At 51.0% G+C, this 17,853-nt stretch overlaps 1 protein-coding gene across 4 annotated transcripts in view; it reads left to right on the top strand.

Moving 5' to 3' along the window:
- The window catches only part of KCNIP1 (potassium voltage-gated channel interacting protein 1), a 416,919-nt gene that overhangs the window by 149,380 nt on the left and 249,686 nt on the right, over window positions 1-17,853 (top strand). For 2 of the 4 annotated variants that reach the window (XM_055421797.2, XM_088827577.1), the window contains exon 1: window positions 3,643-3,703. The exons of the other annotated variants lie outside the window; for them this stretch is intronic. In XM_055421797.2, the coding sequence (XP_055277772.1) occupies window positions 3,643-3,703 (61 nt within the window). Of the gene's footprint in view, window positions 1-3,642; window positions 3,704-17,853 lie in introns of those variants that run through there. 4 annotated transcript variants of the gene reach the window in all.

The raw sequence follows: 17,853 nt of genomic DNA, 5'->3' as shown, positions 1-17,853 counted from the left end.
TCTATTCAAGGAGGCCAGACTTATGCATGTGGAACATTTGGGAAATGGTACAAGACAGCAGCTAGCAGAGTGCTGAATTGCACATAATCAGGTGCCAACCACATTCCCTTCCTTAACTAATCTGAGTCTTTTAATACCAGATGGGGATCCTGAGAATAGACTTCCTCTGAAACAGATGAAGAGCAAAGATGGAAGCCAAGGGGAAGGCGGTGACTTCCTCGTATTTCACACGACTCTAGCCTGGCCCTAGGCAGCCGAGCAGTGGCGGTCCACTCTCCCTGACTGGTTGTGCTCTTGCTGGGCACATACTGAGGGCCTCACACACACGACTGCGCCACCCTTAATGGCATACTGTGTGTGTGCCCTGTGCTCAGTCGTGTCTCGTTGTGACCCCATGGACTGTATCCTATCAGGTTCCCCTGTCCATGGGATTCGCCAGGCAAGAATACTGGAGTGGATTGCCATTTCCTATTCCAAGGGATCTTCTCAACCCAGGGATGGAACCTGCATCTCCTGTGCCTCTTGTATTGCAGGTGGATTCTTTACCCACTGAGCCATCAGGGAAGCCCACATCATACTATAAGGTAGGTACTAATGCTGACCACAGAAGGGGAACATGGGGTTCAGAGAAAGGACTTATCAGGCCCAAAGTCATACAGCTAATAAGGGACAAAACTGGGAATTGAACCCACATCTAGCAGCAACCCCCCCTCCCCCACCAAGATTCATGCTCTTAATCTGAGACTGCTGCCTCCATGTGTGGTGGGAACTCAGTGACCTGCCCTCATCCACAAGGATGGGAAGAGACATGACTGGAGGAGCAGTGATGAGAGAGGGAAGCAAGGAACACAACTGGTGTGTCACATAAGCAGACAAGCGCACTGTGCTTCAGCAGGATCTCTGCAGGTCTCTGACCATCTTATCCTTTCCCCCCTGAACAGCCTCCTGGGGATGGCCTAAGGAGCCCTATATGGGTGCTCATGTCAGAGGGAAAGCAAGACCTTGGCTCCAGAGACTTCTGAGGGTGTGGACAGGCTGTGAGTGTGTATTTGTCTGCTCAGGCTGCTATAACAAGATGCCACAGACTGGGTGGCTTAAACAACAGAAATTTATTTTCTCAGTTTTGGAGACTAGAAGTCCAAGATTAAGGTGAGGTGCTGGCAGAGACTGTGTCCAGTGAGAGCTCTCCCCATGGGTTGCAGATGGCTGCCTTCTTGCTGTGTATGTACATGGTCTTTCCTTGATCATGTAGTGGTGGTGGGGATCTGATGCCTGTTCTTCTATGGGCAGTGAGGACACTAATTCCACAGGATCAGGGCCCCACCCTTATGACCTCATTTAAATCTTCATCATTTCCTTAGAGGTTGCATCTCCATATACTGCCATTCTGGAGATTAGGGTTCCAACATATGAACTCGGGGTGGACACAAACATTTAGTCTATAACAGGATGGGGTCAGAGCTGGAGATGGTGTGTGAGCTGGCTCACCTTCCAGGGTAGAGGAAGCCACAACCATTGAAACCAAGGTTGGTTGGAGCTGGCCGAGATCACCTTAGTGAGTACACCATGTCAGAACAGCAGGATAAGCAACCCCTACAGCCAGGTGAGTGACAGGAGGCTCCCTCTGTCTCCATGAAGTTCTCTCTTGCGATTTATCTGTACTCGGCTTCTTCAAGGGCTTTCCTGCTGGCTCAGACAGTAAAGAATTCGTCTGCAATGCAGCAGACCTGGGTTCAATCCCTGGGTTGGGAAGATCCCTTGGAGAAGGGAATAGCTACCCGTTCCAGTATTCTTGCCTGGAGAATTCCATGGATAGAGGATCCTGGCAGGGGTTCATGGGGTCGCAAAGAGTCAGACACGGCTGAGCGACTTTCATTGTTTCTTTAAAGTCTTGGGGGTGGAGGAAATGAGATAACGGCCTCCTAGCCTTTAGTAAACTCTCAAGGGCCAATCCTGGTCACTCAGGTGGTGTGGAGATGAGCAGAGGCTACAGGTGAAGTGGCTTGGTGCTCCATCCAGAGACTCCTGAGAGACCTGGAGGCTGCACCATCACCCCGTCCCCAGCAGTGACCCCTCTGTTCCTTAAGTCCTGGCCATTCTAGGTCCTGCTGTATCCCAGGCTTCAGCCCCACCCCCACCTTTCTTCCCCAACAGGGAGGGCAGGAAGGAGGTAGGGCCAGCTCCTACCTGTTCTGCTCCATCCAGGATTCCAGAACTCAGGGACACAGAGAAGCCCTGCACTGCTTGCTAGTTAGGAGACCCGAGGCTTTAAATCAGAGGTGAGCTCTCCAGCTCAGTGACCCACAGTTGTCCTCCTGTGCCAACAGAAGTGTTCCCAGGAGGTTTCCAGGACAGAGCCCCAGGCTTCAAGTTCTAATCCCAATCCTGGCTGGGAAACTGCAGGGAAATTTCTTGCCCTTTGTTGTACCGTTGCTCAGTCGTGTCTGAGTCTTTGTGACCCCATGGACTGCAGCACACCAGGCTTCCTTGTCCATCACCAACCCCCAGAGCTTACTCAAACTCATGTCCATCGAGTCGGTGATGCCATCCAACCAGCTCATCCTCTGCCATCCCCTTCTCCTCCTGCCTTCAATCTTTCCCAGCATCAGGGTCTTTTCCAAAGAGTTGGCCCTTCATACCAGGTGGCAAAATATTGTAGCTTCAGCTTCAGCATCAGTCCTTTCGATGAATATTCAAGATTGATCTCCTTTAGGACTGACAGGTTTGATCTCCTTGCAGTCCAAGGGCCTGTCAAGAGTCTTCTCCAACACCACAGTTCAAAAGCATCAATTCTTCGGCGCTCAGCTTTATGGTCCAACCCTCACCTCCATACATGACTACTGGGGAAAAAAGACATCCCAGTTGGACTCACCCCTAGTCACCCCTCCCTGGGTGGAGCAGACTTTTTTCTCACCCCGTGAATTCAGGAAGTGGATTAAATATGATTTTCCTTGAAGACAAATGAAACAACGCACCCCACAGGGGCCACACACACGTTCTCCGGAGGGGCAATCTGCGACCCCCTGAACCCCACCCATGCGCCGGACCTCAGCCCCCGGCCCCCCCTGGCGCTCCGGCCCCGCCCCGCCCTCCCGGGCTGCCCGCCTGCCGCTCTCCTCCAGCGCGGCTCGGACTCGCCCGGAGCGCGGCGGGCGGGCGCGCGGCTCGGCTCCACGCCGTCCCTGCCCTGTTCATTCATGATTGGTACTCGGCCCCCCGAGACCCAGCCCGAGCGCCGGGAGGGGAGCGCAGCGTGCGGCAGGAGGGGCGGGCGAGCACGGCTCCCGCACCGCACGCGGCGCTGGCTCGGGAGCTTCGGCCGCGCGGGAGCGCCGGCCGGGTGTCCAGCGCCAGACAGGCTTCAGCGTCCTCCGCCCTCGGCGAGGGGAGCGGCCGGGCTCGGGTCCGGAGGCTCGCGGGGAGCCGCTAGCCCTGTGAGTCAGTGCATGTCCGGGGCTGAAGAAGCAAAGGAAGGGCTCCCGGCGCCCCAGCCCCACACTCGCTGAATACCAAGCCGCAGCAAGCTGCCGGGTGCTTTTTTTTAAATCTCCAATTCGGAGTAGAAGATCCACACTGCTTTCCTTCCAGGGGAGGGGAGGGGCAGGGCCCGAGGTCCCAAGTCTCACACAAGTCTTCGCTGCCATGGGGGCCGTCATGGGCACCTTTTCCTCTCTGCAAACCAAACAAAGACGACCCTCGAAAGGTAAGCCGCTTCCTTTTTCCTTTTGTTCCCCTGGCTGGTTTGGGGGGGTGCTCGGTGCTGGGCAGGGTGTGCCACCTGTTCCCCTTGGCCCGGACCCCCTCTCCATGAAGAGCAGCTTTAGGTTCCTGTATCCACAGGAGTAAGAATCGGGCGGGAGGATTCGTGTGAACGTAGGTGAGCTCGCAGAGGAGAGGGCCAGAGTGGATTCTGACCTCAGGGACCACGGGACCTCTCTGGGACACCAGGTACCACGTCCCTACTCCTGGGGGAATCTCTCAGCGCAGAAGGCAGAGGCAAATTCACGAGGGGTGGGGGCGGGGCTGAATTATCTGGGTGTAAAGGTTGGGAAACTCTCCCCATTCCCACAGATGGCTGTGGGCATCCGGGGAGGGTGCCCGCACATTCACACTGAACTCCCGCCCGGGCAGTGATGCCATGCAGACCTGGGGGTCGGTCATCAGGGAGAGAGTGGTGTCTGCCCACCCCAATAAGCCTCTGCAAGCCAAAAGGAGTCAGCTGTTGTCAGGTGGTAAAACTTCCAAGGCTGTGTGGTGGTGGCTCAGGGCGCCAGGAGCCAGGGCATCCCACGAGATGCTGCCACGCTCTGGGAGCCGCTGAGAAGCTGAGGGCACTGTCAAGGTCTGGCGGAGAGGTGAGCTAACATCAGGGATTAGAAAGCATAGTATCCTGAAGTCCCTTCTCTGTCTGGGTGCCAGTCTCACCAGTGGGACAGTCTCACCAGTGGGACAGTCACCCAGCGGGTCCACGGGAAGTTGGGAAAAGCATGTTGCACCACGGGGGTCTATGCAGACCTCCTCTCCACCTGCTTGAAAGTTGGTTGTTGGAAAAAGAATATGTGGGTTTGGTTTGTTTGGATTTTATGCTCGAATACTCCTGTGAGTGGTAGAAAGATTTTAAGTAACCTGACCATTAAACCTAAGTTCTGATGTTGGAGCCCAGGTTCTGGCTCCAGGTAGGGTTAGAGCTATCCATTATGCTGGCTGGTGATTAGATCAGCATTAGGATAACGGTGGACCCCAGCGTGTCAGGACTTGGTTGGTCTTCCTGGTTAATTAGGGAAGTCTGCATCACAGAGCTACTTCTTGAAGAATAACTTCTCAACGAGGGGTCGGTCTTGGCATCTGGCCCAGTCCACAGAGACCTCAGGCTGGCTGAATACTGAGGAATAAGATCTCTGCATGAAGATCTTAGGTAGTGAAGCTGGGTTGGCATTCAGAGCCTAGAACATGGGAAAGAGGCCTCCGCCCATGTGTCCAGCTGAGGTATACATCCTTCTGGCAGGAAAGGGACTGGTTGCCTTCTTACCATTCCTAGGCAGGAGAGGTCTGCAAGCCTTGGCCTACAACCTTGACGTTGATCCCCCCTCCTCATGGATGACTGGGGACAAAGTTCAGCACCAAATCCTGGACTCCCCCCCCTCCACCATCTGACCACCATGAGGCCCCAGAGGCCAGGGCACTGTGGGGACAAGAAACTCAAGAATTTGCATCCTGGGAGGCAGCTAGGTGTCACAGAAAGATCTTGGACCCTAGAGCCCAACACTCTGGGTGAAAACCTCAGCCCCATCACTCCGTTCTTATGTGACTTCAGGAAAATCCCGTCATCTGCTTAAGCCTCAGTTTTCTTATCCATAAAATGGACAGGCGTACTGTCTCCAGGCAGAAAACAGGTTGTGGAGGGAGTAGAGAGACGGAGGACCATGCATGGATTACTGCGTTTGCTGTACCCACCAGGGACTCAGAGGAGACTGTTGAAAGATGCCATGATCAATTGAACGATGGATATGAAGGATACAGAGGATACAGTCCTCACAAAGGATCGGGCAGAGATGAAGAGCTCAGGCATCACTCAGACATTGCCATCCACCATTCCGTTTTCCCAGAGAAGGCAATGGCAAGCCACTCCAGTACTCTAGCCTAGAAAATCCCATGGACAGAGGAGCCTGGTAGGCTGCAGTCCATGGGGTCGCTACGAGTCAGACATGACTGAGCGACTTCACTTTCACTTTTCACTTTCACACACTGGAGAAGGAAATGGCAACCCACTCCAGTGTTCTTGCCTGGAGAATCCCAGGGGCGGGGGAGCCTCGTGGGCTGCCATCTATGGGGTCGCACAGAGTTGGACATGACTGAAGTGACTTAGCAGCAGCAGCATTCCCTTTTCCTACTCAAAACTCCAGGTCATCCCGGATAAATTCCTGCAGGATTCCCAGAGGCCAGAGCTCTTTGCTTCTCTCCCCTAAGAGTCTAAGGAAGGAAAGAGGGGGCCCCAGCACTCAGCGAGCCCCCACTGTGTGCCTGACACAGTGGTAGGTGCTTTATCCACCCATTCTCACTTAACCCTCGGAACAATGCTTGTTTGAAGCTCATTGCAGGTCCAGGGCTATTGACAAGCTGCCTGAGCCCAGGGTGTCCACTCAGCCCCACTTGCACATAGTCCCTGCACACTGGCTGGAATTGTCTGGGGCTCCAGCTCCACACAGGCTTTCCGGGTGGGGCTAATAGTAAAGAACCTGCCTCCCAATGCAGGAGGCGTAAGAGACACAGGTGGGGAAGACCCCCTGGAGGAGGGTGGGACAACCCACTCCAGTACTCTTGCCAGGAGAATCCCGTGGACAGAGGAGCCTGGTGAGCTACAGTCCATCAGGTCACAAAGAATTAGACACAACTGAAGCGACTTAGCACACTCGCAAGCACAGCTCTATACATTCCCCCGAGCATTCTCCCTGGAGCAATGACTTATCTTTCTGTGCTGCTCAGTGGAAGGCTGATCAGCAGAAGACCGTTTCTGCAGAGAGGGGGGTGCTTGGAAACTGGCTGGAAAGGCTAGTGATCAGAGATCATTTCCTGGTCAGATCTCTGCCCCATGGTGACCTCAGTTTCACCTTTGTTAAAGGGGAAAATTACATGAGACATTTTCTCAGCTTCCATCCAGTTCTCAAATTTGAAGATTTCTATTGCTGATGTTCTTCGCAGAACTGCCACTATGATCTCTGAGACCTCAGGCTCAGATCTAATTAGAAGCAGTCAGAAGAGAGTGGTGGAGATTTTTCAACTCAGGAATCCATCTTCCTGCTGGGTTCAAATCCAGGCGCTACCACTTACTAACTGTATGACTAAGCCTTATTTTTCTCAAGTAGAAAACAGGGACAGTAGTAGTTACAACCTTAAAATAGCTGTTGTGTTGTGTGGATTTCAGGATAATGCAAATCAAATGCTTAGCACAAGCTCTGCTGCATGATACGTAGTCAGCAAATTTTAACCACTATTCAATTTATGGCTCTACTGTTTGGAGCTTCCAAATGCCTAGAATAAGCCATCCTGGAAGTAGTCTGTTCCTGTGGGAATCCTCACCACTCATTTCTGGAGCCTTCTTCCTGCCGTGTCCAGGAAACTAGGACCTAAATCCCACGTGCTCAGATGCTGCTCCTATTGCCACAGCCCCCGCTGACCTCTGCTTTGTGGCTGTTCCTGAAAGCATTGTATCTTAGTCAACAAACACCCTGCATGTTTTGGAAATATAATTTGGAATCACATACATAAAAAGCTCCACAAGATTTAGTGCCGAGGGCAGGGATGTGCCTAGCCCAACCTAGGTGTTCAGGGAGAGCTTCCAGAAGGCAATAGAAATCTAAAATAATTTAAGAGCTATGTCACTGAGTGAAAACCTTTCACATTAATTTCCTGTCCTTCTCTCTGTTTGGAGTCTTTGTCTTTAATTAAGAATGGGAGAAGTCCTGCTTTAGAGATTCAGACTCTGCATTCCAGATAGGGTTTCTGGCTCTAATAGTTTTGTATGTGCTTATCATACAAAAGACACAGCTCTGGGCTTAAAGGGTTGGCAGGTCAGTGGTGATTAGGGGAGGATTGCACAGGGGCAGTAGCTGGACCTGTGGAGGGAGGGGCAAGAGAATTTAGGGGGGCATCACATTGTAGGGGTGGCTGGGCTGTCAGTCCTCCGTGGTCGAGGGAAAGCCTTCAGAACCCTCAGCAAGGGCTGAGCCTGGGGTCTCCAGGGTGTTCGTTTGAATAGATGAGCCAACAAAATTTCATGGCTCTGATACTTTTTCTGAGGCCACATGGCAAATTAGAGCCCCTCACTCCCAGGTCAGTGGGCCTCTTGGAATTTTAAAGACCCCATGGGGGTCAGGTTTGGTTTGTTTTCAGAGCAGCATGTTCAACGAGGGAAAGTCTGGGAGACCGGCGGGAGGCAATGAGACACAGGGAAGCAGTAGCGCCGCCGTCACACAGTCCTGGGCTCAAGGGCCCTTGGCAAGTCATTTCACCCTGGAAATGCCAGTGTTCTTATGTCTAAAAGAGGAATGCCGCTTTGCAGGGGTGTTCATGTCTTGAGTATTACGTGTTTCTGCATCTTTGTCCCTTTAGCTCTGTGTTATCCTTTTTCCTGCTTCCTTGTCTAATAGTTAAAATTCAACTCACATTCCAAGCCCCCACTCAGCTATTTCTACATTCAGGAAGGCTTCCCCAGGCCCCAGAAAGAAGCAACTTCTCCCATCTAAATTCCTTAATCTTTCAGATGTATGTTCTCCTGACTCTTAAGTCATGCTTTAAATAAGGCAACTGATGGAGATTTAACCCCTCCCCCCACCCTCAGAATGTCAACTTTGAGTTACTCTGAATCATTCTTCACAGCCCCCATCTTGGTTCCTTGCACATAGTAGGTATTCCATGAATCTTCCATGGAGGAATTTATAAATGATGGAATGCTTAGCCATTCTCTGTTATTTCCTCGAATTGCAGACCCTGGAGGCAAAGTTAGCTTCCCTCTGGAATTTCAGTTACCAGCCCTTTCCCTGCAATGAATTCTGTTATTTGGTCTGCTGGCTTTGAATTAGCTTTGTCCAGGGACTGTACTAAGCCTGTTTACCATTTAGCAGGGAAATGCTGAGAGCAGTGTTCCTGTTTGCCAGCCCCCTGAGAGTCACATAAGTATGGGAGACCACAGCCAGGGTCAGGCACCGCTCTGGTCCCTCCATCCCAGAAAAGAGTCATTGGAGCTCAAGGCAAGCAAGGATCAGGAGATGGAAAAGACTGAAGGATGGCAGTGAAAGGACTGCTGCCTAACATCGGTGGGAGTTTGTGTCTGGTCCCCGGAAAAGGAGCGTGTCTTGGGCCTCTTTGTGCATCTAAAAAGGTTTCGCTTTGTAAAGGTGCACGTGAGCGCGCACATTATAAGTGAGTGAGAGAGTGGAGGACTGCATGAGTGAAGAGATGAAGACAGGAACAGGTGAGTGAGGAAGCGAGCGAAGGGCCGCGTGAGTGACAGGAGCGGCTGAAGGGATGAGCGCGTGCGCGCATGCGTGAATCTGCGAACCAACGGGTGGTTAATGAAGCCCCAGAGAGGCTGTGACCGCAGACTACCTTTGCATGAAGAGCACTGATAGTCCTGCTCCCCAAATCCTGGATATAAGCCCCCTGCTGTGGAGCTTGGAAGGAGTCAGTGGTACAGGAAGCCTTCGTTCAGCTGCTGCTGCTGCTAAGTCGCTTCAGTCGTGTCCGACTCTGTGCGACCCCATAGACTGCAGCCGACCAGGCTCCGCTGTCCCCGGGATTCTCTAGTTAACAGTAAACGTATAAGAGGTGCTGCTTCTTGGAAAGCTGAAAATTATAAATTCCATTAAGAAGAGTCCCGGTCATTTTTTTTTTAATCAGTAGGAGTGTGATGTCTTTTGGGAAGGTGGGAAAATATCTCTCAGCTTTCATTCTTTTGTTGATTCATTCAAAAACCTAAAGTGCAGACTGACCAACAATGGCCTCCCTTGTATTTCACATTGCCCTTTTTCTGAGGGAGATTAAAAAATCCATGTGTCTATCCACTTAGTTATTTGTTCACTAATCAATCCCATGTGTCCTTTAACACTGCTTCCCTGATGTTTCTACCCAAGATTCCCTTTGGCCTCTCCACTCTTCTTCCACTTCCTCCTCCCTGTTTTTTGCAAACTCCTATTCTAAAGGAGATCAGTCCTGGGTGTTCATTGGAAGGACTGATGCTAAAGCTGAAACTCCAATACTTTGGCCACCTCATGTGAAGAGTTGACTCACTGGAAAAGACTCTGATGCTGGGAGGGATTGGGGGCAGGAGGAGAAGGGGACAACAGAGAGTGAGATGGCTGGATGGCATCACCAACTCGATGGACATGAGTTTGAGTGAACTCCGGGAGTTGGTGATGGACAGGGAGGCCTGGCGTGCTGTGATTCATGGGGTCGCAGAGAGTCGGACACGACTGAGTGACTGAACTGGACTGAACTGATACAGCCTTTAAGGCCTCATTGGATAGCACCTGCTCTCAAGCTCCTGCAGGCAAAGTACATTTCTCTCTGCCCTGCTGCCCTACAGTTGCCACTCCTTCCCCTGGCTACAGTTCCAAGCATTATGTGATTACGGATGTACACGTTTATCTCTCTGACTAGCTCTCAGGGAATGAGTCTTATTCCAGGGCCCCTGTCAAGGCCTGATGCTGATGGATGTTGTCTGCCCAGAGGTAAGGATGGATAGACCAGGGTGTGAGTCCCTGATGGCTCCGAGTAGTGCAGGAATGCGGCAGCACAGATGAGGCACTCGGGCTACTCAGGGGGAGACGAGCTGCAAAGTTCTGCATAATGGCGCTGGAGGCGATGTTCCCACTCATCAGGCAGAGGGCGGACAGTATTGGGGAGAGAGAGGGAGTCTGTGTGTCTGAAAGACTGACCGAGAGAGCCCTGGGACCTTCAGACAACCTGACTTTAAATGCTTCCCCGTCCTCCAGGTAGTTTTTAAATGGGTCATCTTTAGGGAGTAGCTGTCATCAGTTTGGCTGTCACTGATGTCCCGTACCCTAGCCATGGGAAGAGAACATTGGATTAATTCTTGTTATTCCAGGTGAAACTGAGAGCTTCACTGGAGCAGTAAGGGGCAGTAGGAGGTACACTCAACTCAGCTCAGGCAGTTAGGAATAGGGTGTGCGATGGTTAGGACCTCTGGTTAAAGTAAGCGACTTGGGCTCAAACTCGGACTCTGTGGCTTCTTCGATGAACCTCTCTGAGCCTCAGTTTCCTCCTCTCTGAAATGAGGACCATGACAGCGCCCCCCTCATCTTGCTTACAGGCTGTGGAGGGGCCCCGGGAGACAGTAAGCACTGCGCCTCACAGGAGTGCGGTGATTCAGCAGCTCGAGGCCGTACTGGCTTTGCTGCGGCCGTCTGTCCCATCTCAGGGCAGGTCCCTTCCTCCGCTGCTGCTCCATCTGTACTGTGACTGGGCCTTCCTTGGTGACCTCTGTGCCTTGGACCTGTGACCTCTGAGTCCACCCCTCTGGGCCCCAGAGCCATCACAACTATGGTCACTAGAATCCCAGGCACTTTCTCTGGTGATTCCTATGGGAAGCTGTGAGTTTCAGATGATAGCAGAAATTCCCAGTGATGAGACAGGAGAACGTGGATCACCTACCAGGGTTAATAATAATAGTGATGGCAAACGTTGACCTGGCCTTGCTCTTTGCTGGGCACCTTGCTCTACCCTTTCCTGGGTTATTTTATTAACCTCCTCCCAGTACTTTGGCCACCTGATTCAAAGAGCCAGATCACTGGGAACGACCCTGGTGCTGGGAAAGATTGAGGGCAGGAGGAGAAGAGGGCGACAGAGGGTGAGATGGTTGGATGGCATCACCGACTCGATGGACATGGGTTTGAGCAAGCTCAGGGAGATAGTGAAGGACAGATGAGCCTGGAGTGCTGCAGTCCATGGAGTCGCAAAAAGTTGGACACAACTTAACGACTCAACAACAACAACCCAACCCTGGAGAACAGACCCTAGTACAGTTTCCATGTTGTTGATGAGGAAACTGAAGTTCCAGGAAAGGAAGTGACTTGTCCGTATGTCTCACGGTATATGGAGGGCAATGTCTGATTCTGGCTGACCCCAGAGCCTGAGCTCTTAACCTCACCAGCCTCCTCCCTCCTGACCTCGCCTCAAGCCAAAACAGGGTGTGTGTGGAGGTGGGGGAGAAGGCATGTACTAAGCACCTCATTTAGCCATATGGAACTACCAAACCACCTGCAGGCCTTGAAAAAAAATGCTTTTCACCCCATCCCCAACCACCCATGGATCTGTTTCCATTTAATCTGATGCCTGAATATGAAAGGATTGGGGGCAGAAGGCCAACTAGCAGATTCATTAATAGGATTAAACATCTCTCCTCTGCTCTAATCATTTCTGTGAACTAAATTCTTCTCCCTTTGTTATAGCCATCATTGCCTGTCAGAGAAGGATGGGGCTCTTAAATACCTCCGAGGATGTTAGAATCAGGCACCGGAATAGTCCGTGTTTTCAGGGTTCCTGAGAGGCAGGGAGGGGTCAGTGGGTGGATGAGTGGTCATCTTTGCAAAACAAACAAATGCGAGAACTTGCTGGTGTTTGCCTTCTGCTAGCTCATTAATTTCCTTCCTGTTCTTAGCCGGACATTGGCCTGAATCTGTATCACACATGTATGTGGAACAGCAGGTGTGGACACAGGGTTTTGCTCAGACAGACCTGGAATCAAAACCTGCCTCTGCCACTTATTAGCTGTTTGACCTCAGGCAGGTTTCCCTTTGCCTCTGTGAACATTCGTATGCACGTCCAGAGAGTTAAGACATCAGTAGTAATTACCTCCAAAGCCATTATGGGGATTACACACAACAAGGCATGTAAGATACAGTGGTCTGGATACAGCCAAGGTGCGCGAGAGGCAGATGACTGCTGTCCTGGAACCATGCTACTCAAAGCGTGGTCCTCATACCAGTAGCTTCTGCATCAGCTGGGAGCTCATTAGGAACGCAGTCTCAGGCCCCTACTGAATCCCCCATCTTAACAGGATCTCCTGGTGGCTTGGAGGCCCCCTGGAGCTGGCGAAGCATGGACTTAGAGCACAGATTATAGTGTGTGTGTGTGTATCATACATGTATATATATGTAGTTATAGGCTTATATATCAAACTGGTAGGGACTTTTGAAACTTTCTGTTTGAAGTATCATTTTAGGATAACCAAACAAGCCCTGAGAAGACAAGCAATCTGCCTACAGTCACACAGCTTGAGCGTCAGCCCTGGAATTTGAACCCCAGGCTTCCCCTTCACTGCTTTTTTTTTTGGCAATGTAATTGTCTTACAATGCTGTGTTAGTTTCTGCTGTACAGCAATATGACTCAGCCATAAGTATGCATATATTCCTCTTCCTCTTTAGCATCCCACCCCACCCCTCCCAATCCCATCTTACCCCTTCAGGTTGTCACAGAACCCCGAGCTGAGCTCCTTGTGTTATACAGCGGCTTCCCGCTGGCTGTCTGTTCTACATGTGGTAGCGTCTATACGTCCATGCCGTCTCTCAGTTTGTACCCCACTCCTTCCCCACCACCTTTGTCCACAAGTCTGCATCTGAGCTTCTATTCCCACCCTACAAATAGGTTCATCAGTACCATTTTTCTAGATTCCATATATATGCATTAATATACAACATGACATTTGCTATTGCTTGTTTTTATATGAATTGCCAGGAAGTCAGATTTCCCCAGATGAGCATTTCTGCAATTGATCCTTTTTTTAATCTTTTTTTTTCCCTTAAATGAAACAGAAGAGTAGGATTATGTATTCCCATTAATTTTTAATTTGCTAATTTAACATGTTATTCCAGCCAAGAGAGATCCTGAATCTTGATTCCACAAGTCATCACCTTAGCTGTACTCCAGGACCTGTGCTCTCTGAAGGTCGGATGAAGGGGCACCATTCGTCCTTGTCTAGTGTGCTTCCAGGACCGCAGGCCAGGACGGTGCGGACAGAGCCGTGGGGACCAGTGACTTCTCTCCCCAAGGGGCGTCATGACAGCACTCAGTGTGGCAGAGCAGGCTGGTCACCTGGGTGTTGTGCAAAAGCCTGTGTGGGATTTAAAGCCAGAAGATTTGACGGAAGTTAGTAGGAATCTACTGGACAAAGGAAGGGCCTGAAGCTTGACAGTCAAATGCCTTTTCGGGGGCTGGTAGAATGCCTGTCAGAAAGCGAGTGAACAGTCTGAGTATTGTAGGGCGCTTCCGTGATAGGAAGTTCAAATTATTCCTTCTTCATGAGCTGAACTTCCTATCAAGTTATTAAGACGTGATAAGCCTTAATCAAGACTTATCCAGGGTAAATAGATTTGTTTAGGGTAGAAATTAGAGAGATGGAGAAGCACTGCTTAAGGAGAAAGAATTCTAAATTTTGAAGACCTGCCATGTCTCAGAGCCTTGAGCATACCTAATCTTCTTCATTTCTACAGTAGTCCTGTGATAGTTGTATTGTTATCTTCATTTTGCAGATTGACTCAGAAGCAGCCACAGTTGTTCGACCTCTTCTTGGGGGTCAGAGGCCTGCTTGTCCTCTGACAAGCAGGAGGTGCCTTTAAATTGGACATGCTTCAGATCCTTGCTCTCTAATCACTGGAGCCTCAATTTCCCAATTTGCGAAATGAAGATAACAATACAACCATCTGAAAGTTAGTGATTACTCAAGAAAGTAGGTTTACTTAACCATGAAATGAAGAGCAGGCTTGGTTAGCAACAAAACCAGCAACCAGAAGCACAGAACGTGTCCCAGACAATGAAACCATGGGACATGAGACCCTCTCCTGTCCAGTAAGCTCAGCAGTTAATGATCCCAGGACGCGCTTTCTGCACACATAAAAAACAGTCATTTGTGGCCCTAGCTTGATCATGTAGGGACAAGAAAACTCCCCTGCTCATCCTGAAGGAGGAGCTGATGATAGAAGCATAATGTCTACTCAAGAAAAAGAAGTTCTTCTCCTCCTCCCCACTTTTCCTTTGTTTATAAAACTGTAGCCCAGTAAGTTTTCAGGGTGCATCACCTCTTCACTTTCCCACTTGTAAGCCTCACAAACATCCTATTTTATTAAAATAGGATGCTTATTATCACTTCTTATCTATCACTTTGCTTCTTGCGAAATTCTTTTCTGTGCTGAGACGTAAAGGACTATAGTACCAGAGCTCTTCGGAGCCTCCCAAATGCCACCCAATGATTTCAAAGTCAGGCTCCCATCTGCTTTCCCCTGAAGGAGAAACTGCCAGAAAGAGATGAGAGTAATGTAGGACACTATCTTTGTCCTCAAGGAGCTTCACGCTAGTGACAATAATAATATTAACGCAAATTTATAGATCTTTGACTGTGTGACAGACACTTTAGCAGCTTGGTTTTTATATAAACCTTACGGCATCACAAGGCAGTCAGCACTGTTGCCTGCCCCTTTACAGATAACCGAAGAACTGAGGGTGAAGGAGGGGAATGTCCAGTACCTCTTCTCTCAGAAGTGGACAGGCCAGGGTTTGAACTCAGAGGGTTTGACTCCAGCATCCGCATCCTTAATCACCAGGGTAGTCCGTATCCAGGTATCTGACTGTCCTCAACTGCAGACTGTGTTACACGGCGGAGCTTCCAAGGAGAGAAAGAGAGCGAGCGAGCATCTCTTCCCGAGGGACACGGGGAGAGAATGAGAGAGGGAGCCTGAAGTGGGCTTGGGCCAGGCGGGATGCAGGTGGGGGAGTTCTCAGCAGAAGGAGGGGCGTGAGAACATCTGCGAAGGGGACAAGAAAGGGAAGGAGTGAACACCAACAGTGATGCTTGTGACTTGGAGGATGCCAACAGAAGATCATCATCAGAATCGGGAGGGAAGAGAATGGAGGCAGAGACAGGAGGTCAGGTTGTCCATGTTCCAAGAGGCGGGGGAGAGCAAGGGTGAGCAAAGGACCAAGTGGGTGGGGACTGGGACTGTCCCCTCCAACCCCACCTGTCTCCCCGACAGCCTTCGTTCCACCCACATTGGCTCCCCCATCCCGCCCAGCGTGCTCGTGTCTGTCCTGCGTGATCTAGCAACTGACTGCCTTGAATTGCTCTATAATCACTCCCTGTAAACATGTCTGACTCTCGGTTAAGAGTATGCTGTCCTCAATGACAGGGACCTTTCTTTCTGCCCTTCTGAGCTCCTGCAAGAAGCTCAACACAGTTTTGAACCCACAACTGGTACTTGGTGACTTGACTTGACATTTCACAGAGATGCAGGAGAACTTGGATTCCCTAATTGGGATGAATGTGGCAAAGAAGCTTGGGCACAATTCTGACACGGCCCTTCACAGGATCAGAATGTCAAAGATTGTGGTTTAGTGCAGAAACATGAGAGCACTGGGGACTGTTCCATAACCATTTACTAAGAGTTGATGCAGAAAAAAACAAAACATGTGGGGTATTGGGTAATATAGAACCAAAGGCCAGTCCTAACTTGCCCCTTATGAGCTGTATGGTTTAAGAAACTTGTTTAAGTCTTCTCTGCATGCCAGCTTCTTCATCTGTGCAGTAATAACAATCATGATATCAACTCATCGAATTGTCATGGGGATTAAATGAGATAATGTCCATGCACATGTTTGGGAAAGATTGAGGGCAGGAGGAGAAGGGGACGGCAGAGGATGAGATGGTTGGATGGCGTCAATGACTGAATGGACATGAGTTTGAGTGAGCAACGGAAGTTGAAGTACAGTAAAGTGCACAGGAGCACAACTGCTTGTAGTAACTGCACGCGTGTGCGACGGGGTGACAGTGTTTGCCAACACACAAACTGATTTATGTGATTGGACGTGTGACGCACATTGGCATCTAAAAAGTGTGCAGCTTGATGGTTTGTGTGCGGGGGTCTTTCTGCAGCGGTGCTGGTGATGGGAGTGCTGTGGGAGTTGTGCAGAAAAGGGTGTATTCGTGGCGGTGGTGGTCATAGCAGGGGTGGTGGTGACGGTGGTGGTGGTGATTGAGGGGTGCGAGTAGCAGTGCTGGTTGCAGGGTGATGGTGGTTGTGGCGGTAGTCGTGGTGGTGGTGGTGGTGGAGATGGTAGTGATGGTGGTGGTGGTGGTGTTGATGGTGATGGTGGTGGAGATGATAGTGATGGCGGTAGTGGTGGTGGTGATGGTGGTGGTGGTGGTGATAATGGTGGTGGTGGTGGTGATGGTGGTGGTGGTCGTGATGGTGGTGGTGGTGGTGTTGGTGGTGGTGGTGGTGATGGTGGTGGTGGTGGTGATAATGGTGGTGGTGGTGGTGGTGGTGATGGTGGTGGTGGTGGTGATGATGGTGGTGGTGGTGATGGTGGTGGTGGTGGTGGTGGTGGTGGAGATGGTGGTGGATGTGATGGTGATGATGGTGGTGGTGGTGGTGATGGTGGTGGTGGTGGTGATGGTGGTGGATGTGATGGTGATGATGGTGGTGGTGGTGGTGTTGATGGTGGTGATGGTGATGGTGGTGGTGATGGTGGTGGTGGTGGTGGTGATGGTGGTGGTGATGGTGGTGGTGATGGTGGTGGTGGTGATGGTGGTGGTGGTGGTGATGGTGGTGGTGGTGATGGTGATGGTGGTGATGGTGGTGATAGTGGTGGTGGTGATAGTGGTGATGGTGGTGATGGTGATGGTGGTGATGGTGGTGATGGTGATGGTGGTGATGGTGGTGGTGGTGGTGGTGGTGATGGTGATGATGGTGGTGGTGGTGGTGTTGATGGTGGTGATGGTGATGGTGGTGGTGATGATGGTGGTGGTGGTGGTGATGGTGGTGATGATGGTGGTGGTGATAGTGGTGGTAGTGATGGTGGTGGTGGTGGTGATAGTGGTGGTGGTGATGGTGATGGTGGTGATGGTGGTGATGGTGGTGGTGGTGATAGTGGTAATGGTGATGGTGGTGATGGTGGTGGTGGTGATGGTGGTGGTGTTGATGGTGGTGATGGTGGTGATGGTGGTGGTGGTGATGGTGGTGGTGGTGGTGATGGTTATGGTGGTGGTAGTGATGGTGATGGTGGTAGTGATGGTAATGATGGTGGTGGTTGTGGTGGTGATGGTGGTGGTGATGGTGGTGGTGATGATGGTGGTGGTGGTGGTGATGGTGGTGGTGGTGGTGGTGGTGGTGGTGATAGTGGTGGTGGCGGTGGTGGTGGTGGTGGTTGTGGTGGTGATGGTGGTGGTGGTGGTGGTTGTGGTGATGGTGGTGTTGATGGTGGTGGTGGTGGTGGTGATGGTGGTGATGGTGGTGGTGATGGTGGTGGTGGCGGTGGTGGTGGTGGTGGTTGTGGTGTTGATGGTGA

The sequence above is a fragment of the Moschus berezovskii genome, chromosome 18 (assembly GCF_049115385.1).
Source record: "Moschus berezovskii isolate FMDL1 chromosome 18, NW_MosBer_1.0, whole genome shotgun sequence".
Taxonomy (NCBI): domain Eukaryota; kingdom Metazoa; phylum Chordata; class Mammalia; order Artiodactyla; family Moschidae; genus Moschus; species Moschus berezovskii.
The sequence above is the reverse complement of the archived record's forward strand: the minus strand, read 5'-3'. Positions and strand labels throughout refer to the sequence as shown.